Source organism: Symphalangus syndactylus, chromosome 14 (genome assembly GCF_028878055.3).
Source record: "Symphalangus syndactylus isolate Jambi chromosome 14, NHGRI_mSymSyn1-v2.1_pri, whole genome shotgun sequence".
Taxonomy (NCBI): Eukaryota; Metazoa; Chordata; class Mammalia; order Primates; family Hylobatidae; genus Symphalangus; species Symphalangus syndactylus.
This window is the reverse complement of record NC_072436.2, coordinates 22,339,978-22,364,336: the sequence shown is the minus strand read 5'-3', so window position 1 is coordinate 22,364,336 and position 24,359 is coordinate 22,339,978. Positions and strand designations below refer to the sequence as shown.

At 45.0% G+C, this 24,359-nt stretch overlaps 2 protein-coding genes across 3 annotated transcripts in view; one reads left to right on the top strand and one right to left on the bottom strand.

Annotated features, from left to right (window-relative positions):
• ARSG (arylsulfatase G) overlaps positions 1-5,678 on the top strand; it is a 176,380-nt gene extending 170,702 nt beyond the window's left edge. For both annotated transcript variants that reach the window (XM_055243908.2, XM_063617509.1), the window contains one exon: positions 5,516-5,678. In XM_055243908.2, coding sequence (XP_055099883.1) covers positions 5,516-5,598 — 83 coding nt within the window. In that variant the 3' untranslated portion in view covers positions 5,599-5,678. The remainder of the gene's footprint in view (positions 1-5,515) is intronic.
• The window catches only part of WIPI1 (WD repeat domain, phosphoinositide interacting 1), a 37,260-nt gene extending 14,634 nt beyond the window's left edge, over positions 1-22,626 (bottom strand). Inside the window, exons 1-6 of the mRNA XM_055243911.2 lie at positions 22,409-22,626; positions 18,005-18,087; positions 15,826-15,995; positions 9,324-9,420; positions 1,193-1,290; positions 430-522 (exon numbers count right to left, since the gene is read on the bottom strand). Coding sequence (XP_055099886.1) covers positions 430-522; positions 1,193-1,290; positions 9,324-9,420; positions 15,826-15,995; positions 18,005-18,087; positions 22,409-22,488 — 621 coding nt within the window. The 5' untranslated portion in view covers positions 22,489-22,626. The remainder of the gene's footprint in view (positions 1-429; positions 523-1,192; positions 1,291-9,323; positions 9,421-15,825; positions 15,996-18,004; positions 18,088-22,408) is intronic.
• Positions 22,627-24,359: the final 1,733 nt, after the last annotated feature.

The window sequence follows — 24,359 nt, the reverse complement described above, 5'->3', positions numbered from 1 at the left end:
AAAAAAAAAAAAAAAAAAAAAAAAAAAAAAAATTAAATTGGATCACTTTCTCTGATTATTCCAGGCAGAAGATATCAATTTCTCTAAATAGCAAAGTAAAGCATTTGGTTTGCACTGTACTGTGTTTATAAGGTGAAGCATCTGTCTGTCTCTACGGCTGACGTGCATGTACATTTCTTCATAAGACCACGAGTTTTCATGCAAAGTGTCTTGTATCTTGCATAGTGCAGGCCCCTGGCCTATTGAATTAACAAATGCATGAATATACCACACATGCAGAGGCCAGAAATTCTCCCTCTGAAACAAATTCTGAGTGGGCCCAGAGACCAGTCAGTCTTCATGTCACCAGGCTCGTTCCATCCCGTCCCTGGGCATGGCAGGAGCCATCCAGCGAACCCCAGACAGAGGCGTTGGTGGGAGTGGACTCACTTTTTCAGACGCACTTGCTAGTTTGGAGCCTGAGGCATTAAAGGTGATGGCAGCTAGCGTCCCCTCATGGGCAGCAATAGTGCAGACCGTTTTCTGTTGGTGAAAAGGAAAAATGGATACTGATGCTGCGGAAGAGGGAAGATGGATTTCACCTCCCTCCCCTTCCTCTTTTCTCCTTTCTCCCTCCTTTGTCCAGCTCCCTGTCTCTTCCTCTGTCCCCCAGGCCATCTGCATGTAAGCTGTGTGTCATTTTCTAGTGAATCAAGATTTGGCTTCAAGGGCCACTCCATTTCCATCCCTTTTCCTGCCCTCGGGAAGCTGGCCATGAACTGAGCGCCCGATGCAGTGTGATGCCGTCGCAGGTGCGCCCTGCACACATCTTTAGGGAACTTCCCACAGCAATCCTGTCCCGCTCAGGGATGCCTCAGAGACCAGAGGGCAGGGAATATGAAACACCTGCACACTGTCTCAGGCTGTGGCAGGGGACAGGGTGACACATTCAGGCAGACATCTGGCCCCCTGCTGGCAAGTGGTTTTCATTATCCTGCAGATGTCTGACTTGGCCTGGCCAGCTGGCTTATGGTGATGTTGACTGACAGCAAGCCCGAGGGGAAATAGTATCACCTTCTCTTGAACAACTACCGCAGTATTGCTTACTCCCACCGCCTCCAGCCCCCTATGGCAGGGCGTCCTTATCTATCTCCTTCCGTGACCACACAGCCAAGGCAGGTGGGTTGGCTCAGCCAGGTCACCATCAACTTACCAGGGAGTTTCCATCATAAAGCACAATCTCCCCTGAAGTCAGGCTTCCAGGATAGGCCAAGTAAGAATTGGAATGGTTGATAGAGAGAGCACATAGACCTGGCAAAGAAGAAACAGGACATGAGAAGCCTGGGGCCAAGGAAGAGATTGCACGGCTGGAGAGGGCATCTGAAAACAGTACAGCTACAGTGCCACCTACTGGCAAGGGGAGGAATGGCTTTGTAGACAACTGCTTTCCGCTGATGATTCTTCTGATTAAGGGTTCCAATAAAGCAACTTCACAGGAGAAGACCTCCTGATTTAACACTGGCTGTGTCCTTGCTACAGTGAAACAATGAGACTCACCGGGCACAGTGGTTCACGCCTGTAATTCCAGCACTTTGAGGCAGGAGGATCACTTGAGGTCAGGAGTTCCAGACAAGCCTGGCCAGCATGGTGAAACCCCACCTCTACTAAAAATACAAAAACTAGCTGGGCATGGTGGTGCATGCCTATAGTCCCAGCTACTTGGGAGGCTGAGGCAGGAGAATCGCTTGAACCTGGGAGGCAATGGTTGCAGTGAGTGGAGATCGTGCCACTGCACTCCAGCCTGGGCTACAGAGTGAGACTCCGTCACACACACACAAAAATATATATATATATATATAGAGCTCATTATTACATTTTACCCCAGGACTTTGAAACAGTATCTACTTCTCTTCCAATTCCATTATCCTCTAGGGTTACAAGAGATTTCCTCAAAACTGAAATAAATCTTCCTATTGTGAAAGGTCAGTATATATTGGTCTTTCTGCAGACGATTATATACTGTTGGCCAGTAATTTCAAGTTGGAGAAGAGGAGCCGCCAAGAACCTATTTAGAAACTGAGAAATTTCAGGCCAGATACGGTGGCTCACGCCTGTAATCCCAGCACTCTGGGAGGCCAAGGCAGGTGGATCACCTGAGGTCAGGAGTTCCAGACCAGGCTGCCCAACATAGTGAAACCCTGTCTCTATTAAAAATACAAAAATTAGCCAGGCGTGATGGCATGTGCCTGTAGTCCCAGCTACTTGGGAGGCTGAGGCAGGAGGATTGCTTAAACCTGGAGGTGGAGGTTGCAGTGAGAGAAGACAGTGCTGCTGCACTCCAGCCTGTGTGACAGAGTGAAGCTCTGTCTCAAAAAAAAAAAAAAAAAAGAAAGAAAAGAAAGAAAGAAACTGAGCAATTTCTGAGCCAAATGTCCTGCCTTGATAAGGGAAATGGGCATCTCCCGAGATGGGAGTTTATTTGAGGTCTGCGTCTGCAGTCAAGATGGTGTGCCTAGACATTGAGACAAACTAAATAAAGAGGACATTTTGGATTTAAGATTCTTTAACAATATTCCGGAACAGTAAATAGCCCATCAAACCACTGAACCAACATAAGCTGTTTTTATTTATAAGGGGATTCAAGGAGGGAGCATTTAAGTAAAGGATTTTCAAAACAATGGTTTAGATGAATAGAGGTGCACATGACAGCAGTGAATTCCAGCAATTCCATAGAAACCAAAGTGTTACCAGAAACTTTAAGATCACGCAAGAGAGACATCTTTCTAAAAAAAAAAAAAAAAAAAAAAGGTGACTGGTGTCTATTACAAGTTAGTATATTAAGTGGGTTTCTTCTAAAAGTATAAGAAAAACTTTAGGTCAGGCTGAAACATACCTTAACTAATCTGCTGAGGAAGGGGAGCAAAGGAAAAATAAAGTAAACATTTAGAGTTGGAACCTAGGTCTCATTTCCTGCTCTGGCTTTGCTGAGTCTACAGCAGGGCTGTCCTCTTATCACTTGCCATGCATAGCTATGGGAGGAAGTGGCCGAGCCCCGGAACCTTTAACTGCGTGTTCTGGCAGCCCTGTCACCCCTTTGGCGATACAAGGTCATTCCCGGCCCGAGCCTTAGAAGAGGCCATTTGTCCATTTCCAGTTTTGCTCTGGAAACCCCAATTCCTCATCCTTTCTGAGTTCTTTGCTATCCAAATGAAATTTCAGGAACAGCTAGGCAGGCAGAAGGGATTCTAGTCTTGTGAAACTGGGGAGGGAAGGCAGTCAGGAGATCTGGTTGTCTTGTGTGCTGGGTTCCCATAGAGGCAGCTGGCAGAAAAGATGTGAAGACTGTGGAAATCTTACAAGGACTAGAGTGCCAAACTAAAGAGTTAAGGCCTTAAAAATGCAGTGTGTAACTGCTGAAGGTTTCTCAGCACATATGTTTTGCTTTGTTTTTTGAGATGGAGTCTTACTCTGTTGCCCAAGCTGCAGTGCAGTGGTGCAATCTCGGCTCACTGCAACCTCTGCCTCTTTGGTTCAAGCGATTCTCCTGTCTCAGCCTGCCGAGTAGCTGGGATTACAGCATGTGCCACCATGCCCAGCTAATTTTAGTATTTTTAGTAGAGACAGCGTTTCACCATGTTGGCCAGGCTGTCTCGAACTCCTGACCTCAGGTGATCCATCTGCCTTGGCCTCCCAAAGTGCTGGGATTACAGGTGTGAGCCATCGCGTCTGGCCTAGCACATATGTTTTTTAAAAGGCTGTGTTAAAAACATGATGAGATACCACTGTACAACCACTAGGATGACTGTAGTCAAAAAGACAGATGAATGTTGGTGAGGATATGGAGAAACTGGGATCTTATGCACCGCTGGTGGGAATGTAAAATGGGGCAGTGCTCTGGAACGCTTAGCAGTTCTTCAAAAGCTAAACATAAAGTTCTCATATGACCTAGAAATTCCACTCCTACATACCCAAGAGAAATTATAACATATGTCCACACAAAAACTTGTGTATGAATGTTCATGGCAGCATTATTCATAAGTCAAAAAGTGGAAATAACCCAAATGTTATCAACTGATAAATGGATAAAGAAAATGTGATATATTTTTATAATAGAATATTATCCAGCAAGAAAAATAAAGTATTGATACATGCTACAACCCAGATGAACCTTGGAAACATTAGGCTACGTGAAAGAAGTCAGTCACAAAGGAACCGATGTTGTATGAGTCTCCTGATATAAAATGTCCAGAATAGAGAAATCCATAATCTAATAGAGACAGAAAGTAGATTAGGGGTTGCCTATGGCTGGGGGCATAGGGAGTGATGGCTAAGAGGTACAAGGTTTCTTTCTGGGGCAATGAAAATGCTCTAAAATTAATTGTGGTGATGGTTACACAATTCCGTGAATATACCAAAAGCTATTGAACCATGCATTTTAAATGGGTGAATTGTATAGGATGTGAATTGTATCTCAAAAAACACTTTCAAATTTTATTTGAAGGCATGTTTCAGGAATATTTATCTGGTTAGAGACATGCTGAGGACATGAGTTCAAGACTGAGGTCTGCTATGTACTGTGAAACTCTGGCCGAGTTATTTGCGGCTCTTTCAGGCCTGTTTCCTGTCTGTGAAATGAAGGCTACCATGATACAGAGGTCTTTCCAGATTTAACACTCCAAGATGCCAAGCCTTCGTTTCTTCCTTATTCCCCCTGAAAATACTGGGCATGTCTTTGTGGCAGAGAGAGCTAAGCGGTCTTGGAGCAGAAGCCTTGGACGCATACCTCCAGCTGTGCTTCAGAGTTTTATGTTAAAACATAAATATTCCCAGAAGGGAAGAAAGGTTTAAACTTTCTAAGCTAACATTGAACTTGCTGTAATACCTATTACAGAACTGGATGACACTAGATGCTAACTAGAAAGGGACAAAGGATAAGAGTGAAGGCAGGCATACTCTGACACATACCACTTATTTGACAGTTTTGCCTCCAGGCTCGCACCTCTACCAATCCATCTGAATTTAGACAAGGAATCCTGCCTTCCTACCCTTACAGACTTAATGAAACTCCCCAGAAAAGCCTACTGTGACTTCCCTATGGCGCAAGTGTCAGAAAAATCCAACCAGCCACATGAATGTATCTTCCTATCCTGGGAACCACCCAAGGCAAGCAAGAAGAGTTTTCCTTAGCTTGGCTATGCCATTCTGCCAGTCTCCTCTTTCTGTTACAGGTGTCACACAAAGCCTTTTTAAGGAAGGATATGGGTTTTAAAAATATTATTGTATAATATAAAAGTGATGGTGTAGAACATTTGCAAAGCCTAGAAAATATAAGGAGAAAAAAAATCACCCACAATTCTAAAACCCAGAGACTTTTCACTGTTCTGAACATCTGAGCATATTTTCTTCCAGTCTTTTTTCTACCTAGGAATGAGGTTCTGATGGGGCTTTTGGACGTGTTATAGATTTGACACATATTTTCATAAGTCACTGGCAGCTATAATTCCACTGTAATTGTTTGGCTGTAATTCTTCCACAGCTGGAAAAGAAGTGCCTGCTCTCAACTCAAGAACCAATGGCATCATCAGTGGAATTAAAAGGAAGTCCCATGATTCTAAATGATTCTCACCTTGGTATTTAAAGTATTGCATGTCAAACTTTAGGTAAGTTAACAGTGATTTATAAAACGCAGTTCCCTCTGAGTTGATTAATGTCTCAGGTTACACTTTCCGATTTTCAAAAATAGAAAGAAATCTTCTTTGTACAGCAAATGCCCTATGCTCCTACAAAAGGGAAGCATTTATACCACTTTTATTACCATTTTCAAGCAAGAAAGAGGTCTTGCTGGGGAAGAAACCATGAATTGTTCAATGATCTGCATTGCTGTGTGGTATAGAACGCTCCCTCAATATCCCATAAAAGGTGGTCAGCTCTGTGACCACCTCCTCCACGCTGGGAAGTCTGCAGTTGGCAGGACTTTCAGGGGAGATTTCCACCCTTGACTGCTCAGAGCAGACTGCTGTGCTAGCAGGAAATTAACTTCAAGCCCCTGTCTGGCCAAGCTCTTTAAAGGAAACAGCCTGCAATCTCTGACACAACAGGAATGGGCATGACACAAACAGACAGAAAAAGGAAATTTACAGCTGCGTTAGATACCAAGTGCGAGGCAACAGGCGAACTCTGGATAGCTAATTTACTTGTAGTTTATGAAGTCAAAATGCATTCAGAATTTGTGTGCTGAAGACAATTAGACAAGTGATTCTGTCTTCCTTCTGTACCTAGCAAGGATTTATAAAATCAACAGTCTGAGTTTCCATCTTATTTCTTTGTTCAGAAAATAAACTAGAGGATGAGAACAGATAAGGCGACTCCTGGCCTCTGGGGAGTGTGTATTCATGATTTTGGCAGTGTGGAGTCCTCTGAAGGTTCCTGAGTGAGGACCTGGTCATGTCACTGAAGCACAGCTCTGACCTGTGCAAGGCTGCCCTACGGGATGGAGAGGGCTGGGGAGTGAGTCTGACTGCCTGCATGGACAGGGCGGACCCACCTTTGCCCACCCAGGCCATGACCTCAGGTAACCTCTCCGTGGCAACTCTGGGGGCTAAAAATGATCATCTCCATTTTACTGCAGTAGAAAGGGAGCTCAGGAGAAGTTGTGGTGATAATTATAAACGTGAGCATTTAAAACACCTTGGGCTGTATCTCCAAAGAACATCAGAGGTCTAAAGAGACACAGTTTGGTCAACCTGCTCTTGGTCTTTCAGAAGAAATACTCCACCTATCCCTGGATCCTTTCATAAAAGACATTCTTTTATCTGAGACAGAGGAAGTCTCTGCCATTGCTTCTAATTTTTCTTGAGATAAAACTGATTCCCTTTACAAACAATATACACTGTCTCTAACGTGGAACACAAATAGCCCTGCACTTTTAAAGCTTATTTTCTCTCTGTTTAAGCTGCAGAAAGTAAGGCAACCAGTTAGTTTTCTGAACTACAGAAAAACAACTATATTTGCTAAAAAATAAGAGTAAATGGTGGCTGGGTATGCTGGCTCACGCCTGTAATTCCAGCACTTTGGGAGGCCAAGGCGGGCGGATCACTTGAGGACAGGAGTTCAAGACCAGCCTGGCCAACATGGTGAAACCCTATCTCTACTAAAAATACAAAAAATTAGCTGGGTGTGGTGGTAGGCACCTGTAGTCCCAGCTACTCAGGAGGCTGAGGCATGAGAATCGCTTGAATCTGGGAGGTGGAGGTTGCAGTGAGCTGAGATTGCACCACCTCACTCCAGCCTGGGCAACAGAGTGAGACTGTGTCTCAGAAAAAAAAAAAAAAAAAAAAGGAGAAACATCTGTTTGCAAGGGAGGGTGCTCAGTCCTGAAGCAACCCTGTCCTCTGGGGGGTCAAGTGCGCAACAGGTGTGAGGAGTTAAGTGGCATTTACTGTCCACTCCCCTCTCTTCAGAGAAACTGAGAGCCACTGGCAGCTTCTAGCTTTCTGCATGCCCGATGTCCCTCCCCAAATCCCTGAAGGCCCAGCTCAGGCCCTGCCAGCCTCAAGCTCTGTGCAGATTCAGGGGCCTCTCATTCCTCATCAGAAGAGCACATGCTCCCTTCAACTGTGTCCGCACCCCAGAGTTAAACATAGTTCCACCCCTGCCAAAGGCTGCTGGCGCACCTGTCTCAGACCACCTTAGACAGACTGTTGAAGGGAACTCGTGACAACTAGATTTTGGGCTCCTGGTATGAGGTTGCCTAATGGTGCCTACTATGGTGCCAAGCACAAAGAATGTCTGCAATAGATACTTGTCCAGATGATTTCAGCCTCTATTTCTAAGGGAAAAACTTACCACCCACAGCTTCTTCATGTACCATCTTCCTTTTCAGAAAATATGCTTCAAAGTCATTATCTCAGAGAACTCCTCTTAATGGCCTCAGTGGCTTTGTTCTTTCATTTATTTATTTATTTTTAATTTATTCATTGTTTTTTGAGACAGTCTTGATCTGTTGCCCAGGCTGGAGTGCAGTGGTGCGATCTCAGCTCACTGAAGCCTCCGCCTCCTGGGTTCAAGTATTTTTCCTGTCTCAGCCCCCCAAGTAGCTGGGATTACAGGCGCCTGCCACCATGCCCAGCTAATTTTTGTATTTTTTTTGGTAGAGACAGGGTTTCTTCATGTTGGTCAGGCTGGTCTTGAACTCCTGACCTCAGGTGATCCACCCGCCTCGGCCTCCCAATGTGCTGCAATTATAGGCATGAGCCACCACACCCAGCTGGCTTTGCTCTTTTAAAATATCCTTTTGCCATGGCTGAAATGTGAAAGCACTGAAATCAACAGCCAAGGGCCATTTATAGAATTGGAATGAAGAGAAGGCATCGGAAGTATTTCGTGCATGGCAGTTCTTGTGCTGGTCACTTTCACAAACATTACCTTGTTTAATTCTCAGCCAACCCTGGGAGATCGGTATTATTCATAAGGGAACCAAGGTTCAAAAAGTCCAGGTGACTTGGATGGCACCCAGATAGATCTTGAAATTCAGTGAAAGCCAAATAACTCAGAAACAGCAAATAGAAGCAGTTGTTCAATGATACTAAACTGAAATATAATAGAAGCAGTTGTTCAATGATACCAAACTGAAATATAATCTGCAAATATTAATCTGGAGTCATTAAATGTACAAATTGTTCCAGGGTGCTGACTCCTCACCCTACCACACAACGAAAGAATTCTTTCTTGTTTACTCCTAGCTCGATGAATTCATATAATGTCATCTGCTATTTCAATATAACAAATCCAAACCATTCCTCTTCTTATACACCAGAAATATTAAATAGTGTTAAATCCTGAGAATTCAGTAAGGTTTAATATCCTAGCATATCGTCAAAGTAGACATTTCTTTGTCATGTAATAAAACATATTCTTTATGGCTCACATTGTCTTTTTGCTGGCCACGCAGACACGCCAAGTTGAAACCTGCTTCTAATTATCACACCTACTCTGTACTGAACGAACCACAAAAAACAATTAGGGGTAAACACTTTTCAACATCAGATGCTTGAAATCTTTTACATGTCTACCTTACGTGCCTTGACACATTTGCTGATATGGGTCCCAGACGAAGGGTGTTGTTATTCTTGGACTGCAATGAAGGGCACACAGCCCCCCTGCAGGACACATAGCCTGACATAATTTGAATCTGCCACCATTAAGACAAAGCTTCAAGGTAAACCTCACTCAGACTCAAAAAGCAAACACTGCTTCAGGTTTGCAATTTGGAGGAAAATAAAGCTTGGGAAAGAAGCACCTGGACATGAAATTTGAGGGACATTTGTTCCATTTTTGGAGCTCACCTGTTGGGTTTGCAGGAATATCCAGGAGGGTCTTCAACAGCTTCATGTCTTTAATGTTGTGAATATAAATGGACTCTTCTAGGCAAACCAGCAGCCTCTGTAATCACACAGACTTATCAGTCTACCGAACCGTTCCTTACAAAGGCACTGACCAAATCCAAATCATTCATCTTTCATATGAGTCCTAACTTGATTCTAAGCCTAAAGCAGAATTTTGATGACGCATTTTGAAGATTATGTTTATGGATGTACACACATAGACACGTAATTATCCACCTCAACAGAAGCATAAAATGCAAGATTTAAGAAATTTTATTAGAAATTAAGATTGTTTTACTTTTCTCTCCTTCCTTCTTCCCTCCCTCCATTCCTCCCTCCCTCTCTTCCTTCTCCTTCTTTCCTCAGAACAGGGATCCTGAACACTTTTTTTTTTTTTTTTTTTTTGAGATGGAGTCTCACTCTGTCACCCAGGCTGAAGTGCAGTGGCACAATCTCAGCTCATTGCAACCTCTGCCTCCAGGGTTCAAATGATTCTCCTGCGTCAGCCTCCTGAGTAGCTGGGATTACATGCATGTGCCACCACACCTGGCTAATTTTGTATTTTTAGTAGAGACGGGGTTTCACCATGTTGGTCAGGCTGGTCTCGAACTCCCGACCTCAGGTGATCTGCCCACCTTGGCCTCCCAAAGTGCTGGGATTATAGGCCTGAGCCACTGCGTTCGACAGGACTTCTGACACTTTCTGATCAGACCCCCTGTGCCATGTAAGACAATTTCATGTGCCCTCTCTAGTTTCCCCTGCCATCTAACAGGCTGCCTTTCAGTGTTTATAGCACAGGTCTCCCTCCTATACAAAAATGGGTTTCTTTGCTTTCTCTCCACCACCAAATCTTAGGTTTTACCCCTCTCTGAATAATTACCACCTCTAACTTCTTTCTACTCAGACTCTCCTCCAGGCCTGCTTTTGGGCCGCTATCTGCAGCCCTGGCAAAGGGAAAAAGAGAAGGGCTTCAGCCCTCATGTGAACACCCCAGTGCCCCACGTCCCCATTGTTCCTCCCTGGGCTCCTCTCTCTGATGCTTGCCCTCCCCACTGCTGTCATACCCTTCTCTTCCTCTCCAAATGAAAGCTTGTCAGGTTCAGAGCCTCTTCCCAATGGCTGTGCTCTCAGCTAAGTGAAAACAGGCCACAGGGTTGATGTGTCAGGCGTTTAAAGGAATATAACGCATAGCCCAGTACAAGGGCAGACATCGGTGCTGGTGAGGAGGTGTCAGGAAGGCATTTCTGGTCGGGCAGCTCCTTGCACATCTGAGCAGCTGCCAACCACCCCTGCACATGCCTGACCTGGCTCCCCTCAGGCCAGTGTTTCTCAGACCTGGATGAGCACCGGAATTGCCCAAGGAGCAAGCAGTGGGCCTTTCCCAGGGATTCTGGTTTGGGAAGTTTCTAGACGAATACCCAGGTGATTGCGATGCACACTGAGGCTCAAGAACCACTGCTCTCAGCCAGCTCCTTTTATTTCAGGGAACATCAGCTGGAAGGGAAGGTACCAAAAAATACCACACAAAAGAGGCAGGCTCTGCTCCTGGGAAAAGCCTGCCCTGCTCTTCCCCAAGGAAGACTATCCATGGTTCAGAATGATGAAGGTCATCACTGTTAACCAAGCAGAAAAATAACATTTAAACACCTTTCTCAAAAAAATTTTTTTTTTCAGACAGGGTCTCGTTCTGTCACCCAGGCTGCAGTGCAGTGGCAGGATTACAGATCACTGTAGCCTCAACCTCTGGGGCTCAGTCCATTTTCCCACCCCAGGCTCTCGGGTGGCTGGGACTACAGGTGTGCGCCACCATGCCTGGCTAATTTTTTGGTATTTTTTGTAGAGACCCGGGTTTCACTATGTTGTCCAGGTTAGTCTCTACCTCCTGAGCTCAAGAGATCCTCCTGCCTCGGCCTCCCAAAGTGCTGGGATTACAAGCGTGAGCTACTGTGCCCGGCCCTTTCTCAGTTTTACCTGAGGCTCTGTCATAGGTCTGAGACTGGGAACTGAGGGTTTAAAAAATTCTAACAGGGTCTCAAAATTGATGATAAATATGAGTGTTCCTCCGTGAAATATTCTGTGACTTATCCAATCACTGTGCCTTTTGCCAGCACATGCTATGGTTAGAACTATGTGGTTCTATGCTTGCTTCTGTTCAGAGGTTTCTGATATCCTCTTGTGTCCCCTCCCAGCCCCACACCCAATCCCTGGGATAGCGGGGCCTTGACATATGCCTCTTGTAGGAACAGCATCTACATCTAGCCCGTCTGATCTGATCTGCGTTTTTTTCCCAAGAGCTCTGACGGCGCCATCTGCTCTGCGGCCCACTCAGCTGAATTTCAGGTCACCCTCATGCTGGCTGCAGATAAGACTAAACGCAGAGGGAAACAGAGAGAAAACACTGGGAGGGAACGAGGATGCACTCTTAGTTCGTGTGACAGCGTGCTTCTGGGGTGGGCACGATGCTGCTAATTGCTTTTTTAACTATCAGTTTTCAGCCCCCGTAGAACCATGGCCTTGCCTTCAACTCAGCTCCTTGTCTGTTGCTTTGACTTTCATCTACTTTTCTAGGTTTTATAAGTAATAACTCCTTTTATCAATTACAAAATATTTATAGCATCTGCCCTAGAACACCATAGATTTGGCCTCAGAGGCTTCCAGCCAATCAGCCTCCACCTGGATAGCAAGGGCCCCTGGTAGCAGATTGCAAAAGAACTGTAAAAGTGTGCAAATCTAAATACATCATACAGCTGGTTTATTGTCTTTATTCCATAAAATATATTTCCTCAGTTCAATACAAGAGAAATAACATTAACTAAAAATGAAACATATGACAATTCCTAAGTGTTCTTCCTTTTTTACATTTTTAAATTTTTATTTTTTATAGAGACAGGGTCTTGCTGTGCCACCCAGGCTGGAATGCAACAGCGTGATCATAGGTCACTGCAGCCTTCAACTCTTGGGCTTAAACAATCCTCCCGCCTCAGCCTCCCAAGTAGTTAGGCCTATGGGCAAGTGCCACCATGCCCAGCTAACTTATTTTTATAGTAAAGACCTAGTAAAGACTAGGTCTCATTACATCGCCCAAGCTGGACTCAAACTCCTAGGCTCAAGCGATCCTCCTGCCTCAGCCTCCTGAAGTGCTGGGACCACACTCGGCCCTTTCCTTTCTATATACTTAGAAAAAAGGGATTTGGGGCTGGGTGCAGTGGATCACACCTGTAATCTCTGCACTTTGGGAGGCCGAGGTGGGTGGATCACGAGGTCAGGAGATCAAGACCATCCTGGCTAACGTGGTGAAATCCCATCTCTACTAAAAATACAAAAAATTAGCCAGGCATGGTGGCAGGTGCTTGTAGTCCCAGCTACTTGGGAAGCTGAGGCAGGAGAATCACTTGAACATGGGAGGTAGAGGTTGCGGTGAGCTAAGACTGCACTCCAGCCTGGGCAACAGAGTGAGACTCCATCTCAAAAAAAAAAAAAAAAAAAAGATAAAAGGGATTTTGGATCCTTATGACTCCTTATACAAATCTTTAATTTTTTCCATTTTTCAAAAAAGAAACGGTGCTGTCTGAAGGCCTGAGGAAGTAGCAGACTGAGTGCTATAGAACAGGACACACTGCCCTTGGGCAGTCCTGCCAGACACCACAGAATCCCTACCTGGCAGGAGAGGCTGCAACAGCTGAGTTACTTAAACCAAAAGTTAAGTCCCAAACCTGAAAGTTTTAAGAAAAGCAAACCCCTAATACTTCCCAGACCTGTTTCAAGTCATTCTTGCCAGAGAAGAAATGCTAAAGGAAGGGAGAACTGTTAGATCTTAGTTCCAAGGAACCGATGTTCATCTTGGTTCCGATGTTAGATTTTGGTTCCGAGAACTGTTAGATCTTGGTTCGTGGCTTTGCCGTGAATTGCTGACAGTTCCTGGTGCATCAGTGTTCTTTAGAAGGTGGGGGAGGAGAACCTCACAGTTAATGAGTATTATATTAAGGGGAGGCTGGCACCTAAAGGTTAACAGACTCGGACACTCAAATAGGCCTTCCTTGTCCCATTTGCTAATGAATATACCAGACAGAAAGAGAGAAATCATATAAGCAAATATAATAGATGCTATTTGAGGGTTCCGGTCTTTACAGATCATTTGCCTAAACAATCTTAAAAAGATCATCAGGTGCCAAAAACAGACATTTAACCTTGTATACGGATTACTACTATATGCAAGGATAAAAAGTTTAGCAGCAAAACCTAATCTGCTACCAACAGATTTCAAAGAAAACACTTGAGTCAAGAATTTCATCTAAAAGCCTTCAAGTAGAAAACTCGCAAACTGCCTTTCCCTCCCTTGCCAAGAACGCGGGTTTCTTTTCTTTCTCACTCCTGCTACTCCCTACTTAAAAGGTCCCACTTCTCTTTCTCCAGCTATTTTTCACTGCACTGCTTTAGATGCACCTAAGTGGATTTTCATTTGAAAGTGTTGATCAACTCAAAGAAACAATCCCTTCCTTCTGATAAATTTAAAAAGCATTTATTTGTCTCATTTGTTAAAAAAAATTAATTAGTACTTAAGAGTTTAGACAAAGATAGAAGAAAATATTGTCCTCAATGAATGCAGCAACCTCTCTGGGAATACTTAATTGAATAGATAAATCTGGCTGGTCACATAAAGAATCTCTTTATTTACTTATTTAACACTCAGTCAGGAAACAGATATTTATAAGCACGTATCTACCAAGCACTGTCTTTTCTACCAGGTCTTATAATAATGAATACACCAGCACAGTCCCTGCCTTCACAGTAATTTGGCCAAGCGTGGTGGCTCATGCCTGTAATTCCAGCATTCTGCGAGGCCAAGGAGGATCCTTGAGCCCAGGAGTTTGAGACCAGACTGGGCAACATGGGGAAACACTGTAATATGGTTCAGATCAATGTCCCTCCCCAAATCTCATGTCGAATTGTAATCTTCAATGTTGGAGGAGGGGGGTGGAGTTCTTATGAATGGTTTAGCACCATCCCCCACCTTGGTACTGTAGAGTGAGTGAGTTCTCATGAGACTTGGTTGTTTAATAGTGGGTAGTACCCCACACCCGTCTCTTGGTCCTGCTCCTGCCACTTGACGCCTGCTCCCGCTTTGCCTTCCACCATGAGTCAAAGCTCCCTGAGCCCTTCCCAGAAGCAGATGCTGCCGTGCTTCCTGTACAGGCTGCGAACCTTGACCCAATGAAACCTATTTTCTTTATAAATTACCCAATCTCAGGTAGTTCTTTATAGTAATGTGAGAATAGACGAAAACACCCTGGCACTATAAAAAAATACAGAAAAATTAGTCAGGCGTGGTGGTGCCCACCTGTAGTGCCAGCTACTCAGGAGGTTGAGGTGGGAGGATTGTTTGAGCCTGGGAGATGGAGGCTGCAGTGAGCCAAGATCGTGCAACTGGGCAACAGAGAAAGACCCTGTCTCAAAAACAGAAACAACAACCCAAAACGAAAACCTAGCAATTCAAAAGGAAATCTGCTAACACTCCCAATACTTACTGAATAAGAATTTTTTTTTTTTTTTTTTTTGAGACGGAGTCTCACTCTGTCACCCAGGCTGGAGTGCAGTGGCGCAATCTCGGCTCACTGCAAGCTCCGCCTCCCGGATTCACGCCATTCTCCTGCCTCAGCCTCTCTGAGTAGCTGGGACTACAGGCGCCCGCCACCACGCCCGGCTAATTTTTTGTATTTTTTAGTAGAGACGGGGTTTCACCGTGGTCTCGATCTCCTGACCTCATGATCCGCCCGCCTTGGCCTCCCAAAGTGCTGGGATTACAAGCGTGAGCCACCGCACCCGGCCAAGAATTTATATTTTAAAAGAGAACATATTGCCTATTTGAGATCAGAATAATCCTTCAACAAAGAAAATGCTACAAAAAAGAAAAAGTCTTCAAGGGTTAGTTGGGAAAAAGAAAAATGAGAACCCAAGGCCGAATAGCAGGCCTTCCAGGAGAGCTGAGGATGTGGTGGGAGAAGGGCATCTTTCCTGACCCAGGGAGCCCCGATTTCACTCTCAGGCATCTCCTGCTAAGTGGTATTGCCCCACCATCTGCAATGAATGCCACTATCCGGGGCAAAACTAGAAGAGTCGCTCCTCTGATTTAAGGTGCTCCTGCGGTGGCCCATGGGACTGTCCAAGCCAGAGCTCTGACCCATCCCTGCGGTGCCCAATCTGTACCCTAGGGAGAGAGTGCAGCCTACCGGTCAGGAACCAATGTTCTGGAAACATGAGCCAGAGGTCTAGGGAAAACAACGTTACAACCAGCACCTGGAGTAGACTCTGTTTACAATACCCCCAGGACACGGGGCCTGAGTGTTAAAATTCTCATTAGAATTGGAAGCTTGTTTTACAGACATTGATCTTGAAAGATGTCCATCTTTTTCTTTGGCTCCCATTAGCAGAAGCTTTGAAACCCTGAGGGATTTCCCCCACTTACTTGCCGGTTCAGCCTTATGGACAAGATGTTGCTGGAGTAGCTGTAATTACAGATCTCTGTGCCTTTCTTGAAGTGATACACGTTCATCTGCCGTGGTTTTGTATGACTGACTACCACCACCAGGCTGCTGGAGAAGAGGCGCTCCACGATGTAGACGTCCGGGATTTCATCTGGGAGGAAAAGCAGCCGGGAGGTTACATGGATGGATCACTTCCAAAAAGGATTCCAGCCTCCATGACACTGGGCCCGGCGCAGGCCAGGTTCCAAAGTTTCTCCAGGTCTTGCCGGCCAGGCGCCCTCTCTGAGCTTGCATTGACAGTGATCCACCATGCCCCCCACCCTGCCAGGTGGCTTTTTACCCTCTCCCAGGGAGCACTTTCAGAGTCCTTTCCAAATATCTAAAGTAAAGAAAACACTAGTGGCCTGGCATGGTGGCTCACGCCTATAATCCCAGCACTTTGGGAGGCTGAGGCAGGAGAATCACTTGAGGCCAGCCTGGCTAACATGGCAAAACCCCATCTCTACTAAAAATATTTTAAAAATTAGCCAGGTATGGTGGTGCACACCCGTAATCCCAGCTACTCGGGAGGCTGAGGCAGGAGAATCACCTGAACCCAGGAGGAAGAGCTTGCAGCGAGCCGAGATCATGCCACTGCACTCCAGCCTGGGCGACAAGCAAGACTCCGTCTCAAGAAAAGAAAAAGAAAACACTAGTGACTAGACTGCAAAGTCAGAGCAAAGGCAGACAGCTGCCTCTGAGGCTGCCTGAGTAGTAGAATCTCCCCTCCAGACCCTAGGGCTCCACTGTTTGCTGTGTCAAACATGTTTGGAATATTTGAACAATTTTCATCTACCCTTTCCCTGAGAGATTTCAAAGGCGTGACTTCTCAGTTGGGAACCTCTGCTTCAGAATTCTTCTTGTCCTGCTAGAGGGGTGCCGACATGGGAGGGGACAGTAACACAGTTAAATCTGTACTCCCCCCACCCCCCATCTTGCTGTGCTCCCTGGATCTCTTTCCTGCTGAAAACCATCTGGACATCAGTATTATGACAAGGAAAGTACTTCTGTACTCAGGAAGAAGTTAGTTAATGACCCTCCCGAGCTCAAAGGTTATGGCTTTGATGTCTTTCTGAGCATGTTCTTTTCATATGTGTGTCTTTCTTCCACTTGGAAAAAGCCCACAGGGAACTATGTGGGACACAGAGCAAAAAATTCACAAAAATGGTATAATAAAGATAACATCTTACAAATAAAGTAGGAGCCCAAAATATTATTTACTGAACCACTTTCTTTCCAGGAAACGGAAAGGTTGTATATTGTTTGCTATTATGATGGCATAAACTATCACCCTGAGAAAATAAGGAAGTCACATTTCTAGTGAATTATTTACAGTGTTCACTAGATGTGCTTCAACATCATTGACATGGGCTATGTAAATAGGATACTGTTGCCTTCTTCAAACAAATACTTCCATAACTGAATGAATGTTATCAGTATCTTACGGTGCCAATATAATGGCAAAAATAAGTCACAAGTGGCTGGGTGAGGTGGCTCACATCTGTAATCCCAGGACTTTGGGAGGCCAGAGTGGGCAGATCACTCGAGGTCAGGAGTTGGAGACCAGCCTGGCCAACATGGTGAAACCCCGTCTCTACTAAAAATACAAAAATTAGCTGGGTTTGGTGGCGTGCGCCTGTAATCTCATCTACTTGGGAGGCTGAGGCAGGAGAATCACTTGAACCCAGGAGGTGGAGGTTGCAGTGAGCCAAGATCGTGCCACTGCACTCCAGCCTGGGTGACAGAGCAAGACTCCATCTCAAAAAGAAAAAAAAAAAAAAGAAAGAAAATGTCACACGTGTCCTTTAGGTTTGACAAGTATAAAAATTAATGACTGTGCATATAAGCATGTGAAAAAGTCTCTATAATATGATTTCACACAAATAATTTCTTCTATAAAAAGAAAATGTTACTTAAACTGTTGCCAGATCTTACTAAGTGCTTGTGGTTTTAAAGCAAGTAGTGGCAATGATTTCTATTTAAATCTGAAAAATCTTGACTCCCTAAGTCTGATGGTTAAGGAAGGGAAAAATAGGCAGCTTGGTAGCACCGCAGATTAAAGCCTAGAAGGAGGCTCTAGTTCTCCTGCAGATCCCTGAGGTCTCTCTCACACACACTTACTGCTTCCGTGGACTTGATCCAGCTGCTCCACAGAACTCAGAGAAAACAGCTTATACCCGGCTTTAGTTCCAATTGCTAGGGATCTGTGGAGGATAATGACAGCATGGGAATGACGACAAGTATTCTAACAACAGATCTGTCTGCAAATAGATACCTTTTGCCCCCTAGCCTCAGGAGTACAGGTAAGCAGGCATCTGCAGGAGCTTAGATCCTTGATAACTTCCTAAATGGCGACGCATGCCTTGACAGGCAGGAAGAGTAACAGAAAAGAAGAAAAAGTCAAAGGCAACTTAAAAAAAAAAGTGAAATGATCAAGGGGCACGAAACTGCATGAACTCTGTCACCAACAAAATGTCAAATCTACCAGACATGTTTTTCCCACTGGGCAAAGAGGAAAAATTGAATATTTAAGAATATTCATAATAGCTGAAAGCTCTATCTCCAACACAACGAGGGGGCCTTCTTGTTGTCTGAGAGGCACTTTAGCAGATAAATCAGTTTTTCTTTCCTTCATTACTTTGTTTGTTGCTTATAAGAAGAAACATGCTTTTCTTTTCTTTTCTTTTTTTTTTTTTTTTTGAGAGGGAGTCTTGCTCTGTCACCCGGGCTGGAGTGCAGTGGTGCCATCACAGCTCACTACAACCTCTGCCTCCCGGGTTCAAGCAATTCTCCTGCCTCGGCCTCCCCAGCAGTGAGGATTACAGGCATGCACCACCACGCCTGGCTAATTTTTGTATTTTTAGTAGAGACAGGGTTTCACCATGTTGACTAGGCTGGTCTCGAACTCCTGGCCTCACATAATCCACCTGCCTCAGCCTCCCAAAGTGCTGGGATTACAGGTGTGAGCCACCGTGCCTGGCCTAAGAAATACACTTTCATAGTAGGCATAGTAGGTCATTAGTAGGTAAAATTTAATAGATGCTTCCTTTCATCAGTTTCCAGAAAAATGTGCTGATACTTCATACTAGTAACTCTCACACCTGGATGTACATTAAACTCAGCTGGGAAGTTTAATTGGATTTCCTTTTAAGTTCAAGTACTCTAATGAGCAGCCAAAGTTGGAGAACTCTGCTTTCTACTATGTCCTACAAAGCAATCATCACAACCAACAAACAAAATACAAACTAAACATTTATCTGGGACAATCAAAATGCCTCTTAAAAAAAAACTGGTTCTCTTAATTTTTCATTTTTCAATGAGGAGATAAAGATAGGATGTGAATCCAGATTTTCTTGGCCTTGTGTTGAAAGTAAACATCAAAGTCAACTTTGTTCAGCAGCTGGGAATCTCCACCCAGCTCTTTCCAGCTGTGCCCTCCGCACCTAAGTGATGAACAGAATCTGACCCGGAGCACACTCACAGAAGTGTGCTTCTCTGGAAGGCAAGGTGAGATTCACTCTTTACATGGAAGCATATACTAAAATAAGTAACTTACTACTACAAGCCTGGATGGCCAAGGCTCTTGTTTCACTAGCCTAAAAAAGAGAAGGTCACATGATTTTCCCTGGAATTTTTTTCCCTACCCAAACATTTGTTCTTCCCTGGGACACAGGGATAGGGCAACTACAGTAAACTTTTAATCTGCAAGGTAGCTGGTGACGTCTCGCAGCCCTCCAACCTGCTAAGCAGCTAAACTGGTGGGTTAGACATTTGCACCTGTGCACTTAGAACTGTCATTTAGTACCTAGACTGAGGTATTCATGATGACAAACAGCAACTGGAAAAGTAAGCCCAGAGCATCTTAAAACTTCAAAATGTATTTTGTAGTGATTATTGTGTTTAAACTTTCTTCACATAAACTTTTTCACATAAATATAGATGTGTTTGGCTGCGAATTGAGGTTTGTAAAGTTTGCAAGTAAGGAAAGAAATACTGTAACTAGAGTCTTATAACATTAATACAAAGTGATAGCAATTTAAAGTAATTTTCAAACATAAGCCCTGGTCCTGGACCAGAAGAATTCTACATATGAGAAAATCACACAGTGATGTTTTATGTGATGTTTTAGATGATCGATCAATGGCCACAAGAGACTCTGAATCAAGGAATTTAGATTTAGACCTTATTTCATCCATAAAGTCTTTCTGTAGAAACAAAATTCTAATCACCACTCATGGAAACAGAACTTGGGACAAATATTTATCATTAATCAAATTTAAAATGTACCCAAAGTAGGCTGGGCATAGTGGGTCACATCTGTAATCCCAGCATTTTGGGAGGCTGAGGTGGGTGGATCACTTGAGGTCAGGATTTCAAGGTGGCAAAACCCCGTCTCTACTAAAAATACAAAAAATTAGCTGGGCGTGGTGGTACACATTTGTAATCCTAGCTACTCGAGAGGCTGAGACAGGAGAATTACTTGAACCCTGGGAGGCAGAGGCTGCACTGAGCCAAGATCACACCACTGCACTCCAGCCTGGGTGACAGAGCAAGACTGTCTCAAAAAAAAAAAGTACCCAAAGTGTATAGCACAAGTACCAAGCACGAAGTATGAGCGTAGGGGACTGGTAAGGGTTTGCTGTTTTCACCTACCTTCTTTGGAAATACTGGATCCCAAATTCAGCCTACATTTATAGAAAAAGACATGGCAATACACCTAAATGTATTCAGTAAGGGGCTTGACTTATTTTAAAATCCAGTGTCATACCCTTTGTGGCTCAAAGCAACTGACTGTGACAAGAACTTTTATTTATAGGCAAGGCAAAGCTGCCCAGCAGAGCCTCCATCCAAGAAAATAAAACTAACAGTAGGGAGTAAGGAAATTAACTTTCAAAGCACCCTACAGTTTTGAAAATAACATTCTTACTCAATTTCTGCAGAAAGCTGGGATTTTGCGTTATTTAATGACTAGAGTATAAATTAATACCCTTTTTGTCAAATCTAATAATGTTACAGAGCAGAATTTAGAACATTTACTACTTATAAGCAAACTAACCCCCTTTCTTAACTTGTGTTCAATTGGGAAGGAAAACATCACCCAGGCATTTCAACAGCCATGCCCTCTTGCAAAATGTTTCTTACAAAACATCAGGATTTTATCTATACCAGCATTTTTATAAACTGCAGGTCTCAACTCATGAGTGAATCCTAAAACGCAATTCAGTGAGTCACAAGCAACTTAGAAAAAAAAGGAGATAGAAAATTGCACATGATATTTTTGTGAATAGTGTATGTGTTATGGGTATTGGGTAATGTTGCAATACGTATTTCTTATTGCGGATTGTGGTCAAGAAAAACTTTAAAGTCACTCAACCAAGCTGTAGAGCTACTCGATTACACGATTACACAAATGGTTTTTTCAAACAAAGGCATATTGTTCAGCACTGGGTGTTTTTAAACAGAAACATAAAGGGAATGGAAGCCAGGGTGGCTAATGGTACATAATGGCCTTAATTACACCACTGAAGGATCAATATTAGCATAGCTCAGTCACCAGCAGCCAAGGCACAGAAACTGGTACAGCAGGAAGTGGGAAACTGGGAATCGGTCATCCCCGCCTGATGCTCAGGGTGCGCATTCCAAAAAGATGATTCCATATGGTCCCCAGGGCTCGCTTCCATGAAAATAGGGAAAAAAACAGGCGTTTGCCTGTAAGTCACAGAATCCTGCAGATGCCTGAAACACACTTTAGCAAATCCCAGCTCCCTCTCAAAGCCCAAATGTGAACATCAAAGTAAAACATTAAAAATCCACTCAAAAAACAACAGAGTGGAGCTCCTGTTTCCTGGAGAGAAAGCAGTCTGCGCCCGGGAAAAGAGTCTTGGACTCCGAGAAGGAGATCCTGCCTGGCTGGGTGGGCGATGTGAAAACAGCCAAAGAAATCCAAAGATTTCTTCCATCCAGAGCGGGCAGGCACGATGCCCTGCGCCTGGGATGGGACAGGGGCTGGCCTGGCCGCAGGGATAGGCTGCCTCTTTGTCCGAGGCCCTGCCCAGATGCCACGTTGAGATGCTCAAGGACAAATGGGAAAGTTTTTCCTGTACTCTCATCTTCCCGGGCCCCAACTACAGAGTCCTGGGTCAACTTGCAACTTCCTCTCCTTTCTCATCTCTTTGTTTTGGCCACTGTCTCTCTTCCCCAGACACCCACTTTGGTCACCGGCTTTCCCACCGCCCTGCTCCCCCCATATTCCGTGGCCCCCGCAGGCCCACCACTCCCTTTGCGAACTCCCTGCTTTCACCCTTGGCCCAACCTTCTGGCTCTGGGAGGACACTGGCAGTGGGGTGGGGCAAACCCCACTGCAGGGATACGGGTATAACAAGATCCCAACGCGTCCGAAGCAGCCACCGGCCCTCCCGCCGAGGCCGCCTCGAGGCGCAGGCCACAAGCTGCGCTCAGGACGACACCCCTGGGTCCTGACACTCTGTCCCCCACCTCCCTGGCAGGGGCCGAGTTGCAGCTTACGTGCAGTCCTGGTTGAAAGAGAAGCAGCTGAGCGCCGACGCAACCCCGCCCGGGGGAGCGTCCGCCGCCTCGGCCTCCATCGGGGGCTCGGCCAGGGAAGCCGCAGCTCGGAGCCGGCGACAGCCACCTCAGCAGCCCGCCCGCACCGGCTCCACGGGCCGGGTCGCCGGTCCTGCCCCGCCCCTACCCCGCCTCGTCCCCGCCCAGTCCCCGGCTTCGCCCCGCCCCTCCTCGCCCGTCCGGCTGGTCTCGAGGACCAGAGCACCTGACAGGGCGGGGCCCCTGCCTCCGGCCACCATTGGCCACGAGCCCAAGCCGCGGCTGGCGGGCACCGCCCCCCTTGGCCAATCCGTGGTAGCTGTGGGCAGACTCGCCCGGCTGGCGACCCGCCCCTAGCTTCGTAACGCGGCTCTCCATTGGACAAAGGCGCGTGACGCAAAGGCAGCAGGCCCACGTGGCGGTGTTTTCATTGCCGGAGCCGCCCAGCTAGGAGGGAGAGGGAAGAACGAAAGCGGCTGGGGCTAGACCTGCTGGCTTTAGTCCGGCAACTGCGTCGGGGCCGCCGCAAGGGTGACAGGAGGACGCGCTAGTTCCCACCTCGCCCAGACCCCTTGGCATGTGTAACTGCCTATTAAACTTACAGAGTTTAGCAGAGAGCGTTAGACTCCAAAGCCCCACCCTTTTGTCGAGTCCTCAAGCTGCATTGAGAGAAGCTCCTGAAATGGGGCTGCCTCAGCCAGAGAGATAGCAAGTTATCCATTGCCGAGCGGCTGAGAACCCTCACTGCTTGCCAAGCGCGCCGTACTAACTGTATGTCATCTTGAATTCTTATAAAACTTGTGTGGAAAATACGATTGTGCTCAATATACAGAAGAGGCAACTGAAGTTCCAAAGCTAAACAATTTGTCTAAAGTAACAATAAATGGTAGAATGTGTATTTGCTTTCAAGACCTGTGCACTAAATAACTGCTAAACAGTAATTTGGCAAGGCCTATCTGATCTGTAGCTGAAAAAAATGAAAGTGTGTGTAGGGCAGTGTAGTTTATGAAAGGGGTAACGTCTTGAAGATATAGCACAATTCAAACTCACATAATTCGAGATCAACCTTGACAAAGAATCTCTTTTTAAAAGCTAAGTACTGTACATGTTTCCATGCGGAATTACTGTCAATACGGTTTATGAATCAGGAGCTCTGCCAGCTTTGGATTGTATAACTGCTGATGGATTTTTAATTCATTTTTTCAAATTTTGAGATGATATTTTAGTTATTGTTATATGACAGTGTCTCGAATCAGCATAATTCAAATTTATTAGGTTGGTGCACAAGTAATTGCAGTTTTTCCCATTTCCCACTTTTAATACCTAGTTTACGACAAAGCTATATATATATATATATATATATAATTATTTTTTTTAACCTTGGACCTAGAATAGATGAGCAAAGGGCACTATTCACCTAAACCTTTCTGGTTGGATTTCCGGTTTGTGTTTTCTGAGATGCAAATGTAACAGTTTCTTTTCTCAACTTTATAATCTTTTTCTCTCCACTGATGTAAAAAATAGTTCAGCTCATAGATTCACAGATGTTATTGCTCTTTGGCTGATTGTGAGGTGTTGTATAAACTATCAGAAGTGAATGGAACTGCTGTTTAGATACTTTGTGCCATTTTTGTAACCTTTCAGATCAAAGGTGCTTCCCCCCACCTTCCAGCTCTGTCAAATGCTGCAGTCATTTCTGTCCTGGTTAGAAAACCTAGAATTTGGCATGCTAGGTGCTACGTTGTTTGGAGAATTACATTAAGTGTACCAAGAGTTTTTAAAGTGTAAGCTGTTATTATCAGTTTGTTATTAAGAATTTGGACTTTATGGGATAGATCTGGGAGCTGCTGTTAGTTTTTGAGCAGGAGTGTTTCGTGATAAAAAGCAGTGTCTTTGTCAGATAAACTTGGTC